The sequence below is a fragment of the Galeopterus variegatus genome, unplaced genomic scaffold (genome assembly GCF_000696425.1).
Source record: "Galeopterus variegatus unplaced genomic scaffold, G_variegatus-3.0.2 Scaffold21211, whole genome shotgun sequence".
NCBI lineage: Eukaryota > Metazoa > Chordata > Mammalia > Dermoptera > Cynocephalidae > Galeopterus > Galeopterus variegatus.
This window is the reverse complement of record NW_007747322.1, coordinates 881-5,841: the sequence shown is the minus strand read 5'-3', so window position 1 is coordinate 5,841 and position 4,961 is coordinate 881. Positions and strand designations below refer to the sequence as shown.

The window sequence follows — 4,961 nt, the reverse complement described above, 5'->3', positions numbered from 1 at the left end:
TCTACATCTTGGATTCTTTCTAGTCGTGTAATTCAGCTAGAAGACTGCTGGTCTATAAACACCAATCCCCTTACCAAAGCTCACAGGAGTCTTTACCTCGGGGTCTTGCCTCCCCATCTAGCCTTATCACCCCCGCCTCACCTCACATAACAAATGACACTCTAACAGTAGCTTACTGCTTCCAGTCCCCTCATACACTATGTCCTATTTCTCCTCTTTGAGCTTTCCTCATGGTATCAAACTCCGTCTTTAACATCTTTCATTTTTTTCTCTATCGAGCTAACTTATTTAAGCCTCAGATTTAGCTCAGGACTTCTGACTTCCAAATACTGTATTTCACCCTCCTATGGAACTTACTACACTATTAGATGTGCAATTACATTCTTATATAACATTTCACTTATCTGTTAACTTCCCAAACAGACCACAAACTCTTTACGTAAAATACACTACAAAAGTAATATTAAGGGATTTTTTTCCAATCTTGGTACATAATCTTCAATAACTAAATCCTAAAGAATACAAATAACACCTTTTCATGTTGTCTAGATTTTTAAAAAGGCATAGAGCAGTATCCATACGTTTAAGACCATTCTGGTATAATTACAAGGGTAAAGGACAAAGAACAAACTAAAACACCTTTTAAAATCTTTTAGGCCTTTGACTATAGTTTTAGGATGAGGAAAAAACAACAGGTTCTGATTCCTGATTTCCCACTAAAATTATTAAAGCATATTCTTAACAGGTCTTTGATGCACACTTTCACTCACCTTAACACTACTACAGTGCAAACCTTTGGCCATGAGAATGTAAACCAAATCCCTTGTTAAATTGTCTTTAATTCCCAGGATAACACCACTATAGACAGAAGGTACTTCCCACTAGAAGATATAAAAATACATAAATACATACACATAGAGAATGCCAAATCTAAACAAGAATCTTCTGATAATCTTCAATCAGGGCTGACTGGTTAGCTCAGTTGGTTAGAATGTGGTGCTTTAACTTCACTGTCAAGAGTTTGGATCCCCATACTGGCCAGCCAACAAAAAAACAAAAACACTTTCAATCAAAAAAAAATCATAGATCATTTTTTAACGAGAAAAGGAAATGACTGCCATAATAAAAGGCTAATCTAAATGAACATATTCACTGTAATGAGCCAGTAATAAATAATTAAATGAAGTAGAACTTTCTGAAGGACAGCCTATAGAAAAAGACACAAAAACTAGTTCTATTTATTTAATTTTTGGTGGCTGGCCAGTAACATGAATTGAACCCTAGACCTTATCAATACCACGCTCTAACAAACTGAGTTAATCGGCCAACTCTTGAAAACTAGTTTTATATGTATTAACTCACATGATCCTCACAATATTATGAAGTAGGTACTATTATTCCCATTTTACAAATGAGAAAACTGAAGCACACAGAAGTTAAATAACTTGTTTAAGATTACACAGCTAGTAAATACAAAGATGGGATTCAAACTTAGGCAGGCAGTTAGTCCTAGAACCCCCTCTCTTAACTGTGATGCTATACTTCATCTTAAAAATTAACGCTAATAAACAGCACCAATACTAAGGTAGCCCAATAATGTTTAAAGCAACTTTTTATTTCACTGAACTTGTATGTTTAAACCCCATAAAATATACATGAATTTCTTACTTTATTAGACACTGTCCAGAATTGGCGATCTGAAGTCATACCATGTAATTCAATTAAAATCTGTCTAATCCTCCAGGGATCCACTGACAATATAAGTTGATGCTCCAATTGGCCAATGTTGACACTTGCTGAGGCTAAGAAAGGAAAAAGAGATTTCTATTTCAATAGTGATTTAATTGAGAGATATACACAAACCTATAAATACAAGAATGACAATTTATTGAAACTATGTATGCTTAAAGTTAAAAGCAGCTATCATCTTGAGAACTGATTCATTCAACATAACGTAAATTGTATATTAACTTTATCCTCATATAGAAAACAATGCAACTTGTATTATATCTGCATCTAATAAATGAATGTATTTAAATAGTGAAAATATAAACAAAGGTAAAAGTCAATAATTGGTTCATGGAATGAACTATGTCGGATATACAGAAAGAATTAACTTACAGGGCCAGCCCATGGCTCACTTGGGAGAGTGTGGTACTGGTAACACCAAGGCCACGGGTTCAGATCCCTATATAGGGATGGCCGGTTAGCTCACTTGGGAGAGTGTGGTGCTGACAACACCAAAGTCAAGGGTTAAAATCCCCTTACCGGTCATCTTGTTTAAAAAAAAAAAAATTCCCAGTTCTCCTTTAAACCTTGCCCTCCCTTAAATCCAGCCACTCTCATCCCCCCCCCCCAAAAAAAGAATTAACTTACATACACAGATCCCTACATTTGAACATAATGTGTTAATGAAAGCACATATAAAATGTTAATTCTGGGCCGGCCCCATGGCGCGCTCGGGAGAGTGCGGTGCTGGGAGCGCAGCGATGCTCCCGCCGCGGGTTCGGATCCTATATAGGACTGGCCAGTGCGCTCACTGGCTGAGCGCGGTGCGGGCAACCCCGCACCAAGGGTTGTGATCCCCTTACCGGTCACGAAAAAGACAAAAAAAAAAAAATGTTAATTCTGAGTAAAATCACCAAGAATGTGTTTTTTGAGGGGAGAGGAAAAGGAGGAGGAGGTATTCCCTTCCCAGAGAACCAAAAATGATCACTAAAATCCCTAATTACAGCTCAGCTATCAGACAGTCTTCAATAATGTGCTTCCAGCATTTTGTATGTGTTAATGTTATCCTTTTCCTTTACAACTGGATTTTCAACCAGTTTAAATCTAGTAAGGGTCAAAAGCAGCTAAAATTTGTCTTTTGTTAAACCAACTGAATTCTGTCTCATCTGTATTGTTTTACAGCTTCCATTTCCTATTTTATGAACAGTACTGTTTTCCTATTTATATATATAAAGACAAAAAAAGAAAAAAATCATCAAACAAATAAGGCAAAAATGGCAACGTGGCCAAAGCTGAACATTTAGCCAGCAGCAGATGGGAGCAAAGTGATACAGGCTAAAATGCACGAAAGTCTGCACTCTTTTTGGTCCCAGCATCCTTTACCACTCCCCTCCCCCTTCTAGTTTTTACCTCTTACTTCAAAAAGTTCATGGAAAGATTTGTATTATCTTTCAATTCCATTTTTTCATGAACTTTTTGAAGTACCCTTGTATTAGCAGCAGGGTTTGTTACCTTGGTCTATTTCCCCAGCTAAAATCTGTTATGAATTTAGACCTAAATCTTCATTAACCATAGGCTCAGCAGAGTCCCAGCACTTAACTGCTCATACAGAAATGTGACTGTGGAAGACACGTAAATTTCTATTAATTACCAACACAAGCATAAACTAAAACAAGAGGAAATCCTCAAATATATTCCAATATTAATTTGAACAAAAGGGCAAAATGTGCCAACATTTTAGCTGGCAGACTAGAGAGCTAACCTGGGATATCATAAAATGAAGTTACAGGCTTAATGCACAGATTTACTCTAGGGGATCTCTTCCTCATCTGATCAACAAGTAGCTTTCGTTCTTTATCTTTCAACAATGTAATGAAAAGCTCATGTGAAGAAATCATGAAAACATACTGTAGATCTTCCAACCCCAGACACACATTCCTAGATCAGTAAGAAATATTGTAAAACAAAAACGTTTATAATTTAGTTTGGGAAAAACAATCATATCAACTAATTTTTATTAATAAGCCAGTTAAAAAGCCACCATTTCATTAATTGTACAATAATATTTTGAAACAAATTTTAAATTTTCCCTTTGGTCTTTATTTTAAAATTGTGAATTCTGTGCCACAATACACAAAAAAAGTAACTATATAAACCTAAAGTTTCATGTGGCTACACAAATTTGAACTTAACTGGTTCTCAAACACCAGTTACTGCCCAGTTATAAGATATGCAGAACAAATACAAAAAGATAAATAATAAAAGATACTTTTTTCACAGGACTAAGTTCAAAGTTTAAAAAGAAAAGAAACATACTTACTTTAGAAAAGCAGCCATATTTCCTTTCAAAGACTCTGAAGCTTTTTCTAAATTTATTGATCTCGCACACACCTAGGAATTTGAGTAATGTTCATTTGACTTAAGTCCTTTAAAAAAATGTTGATTATAATCTGAAAAGTTTACAGATAAAAACAACTGAATTTTCCCGTTTCAACCATATACCAACCACAGATTTGGTTAAGTAATTTAAGAAAAGAAATGAGACCCTGGAATAACAATCCATTATAGACAGGGAGTAGAATGTGACTATTTTAATAACTGCAGGTATTTATATGTGTGTGTGTGTGTGTGTGTGTGTGTGTACCGTGTGCTAATATACACACTACAGAGTTCTCTCAGAATTTATAAGTATGTTGCGAAATTGTACGAAGTGATAAACTTTAGGAATGAGTAGCTCCTGTGAGTTTTAAAGAATGATCAATAACTAAATTCTAATTAATATAGAACCAGTGGTTAAGAAGGTAACCAAGGTTTAAAAATAGTGAAAACAAAGAATAACTGAAACTAGTCATGGTAATATTCGTTATCTACAAATAATATTTTTATAACATTATTCTGAATTTATTCATTAAATTAGGATTCCTCCCCATATTGTATTTACAAGCCAAAATAAAGTATTAGTGTGAAAGTCCCCGACCTCAAAAAATAGTCAAATATTCTTTATGTTGACACAAAGAAATACAGAATGTTCAGATCCCTATCCCAGCCAGCTGCCAAAAAAAAAAAAATGTTCATAGCAGCATTATTCAGAATAGCCAAAAAGTGAAAACAACCTGGAGTTCATCAACTGATGAATGGACACCTAAAATGTGGTATATCCATTCAACGGAATATTATTCAGCCATAAAAAGGAATGAAGTACTGATATATGCTACAACCTGAATCTTGAAAAC

General features: G+C 34.9%; 1 protein-coding gene across 1 annotated transcript in view; it reads right to left on the bottom strand.

The window, feature by feature from the left end:
• Positions 1-4,119, bottom strand: part of LOC103583274 (integrator complex subunit 8-like) — a gene marked incomplete at both ends in the record, with an annotated part of 9,135 nt that extends 5,016 nt beyond the window's left edge. Inside the window, 3 exons of the mRNA XM_008564638.1 lie at positions 1,669-1,802; positions 3,491-3,666; positions 4,049-4,119. Coding sequence (XP_008562860.1) covers positions 1,669-1,802; positions 3,491-3,666; positions 4,049-4,119 — 381 coding nt within the window. The remainder of the gene's footprint in view (positions 1-1,668; positions 1,803-3,490; positions 3,667-4,048) is intronic.
• Positions 4,120-4,961: the final 842 nt, after the last annotated feature.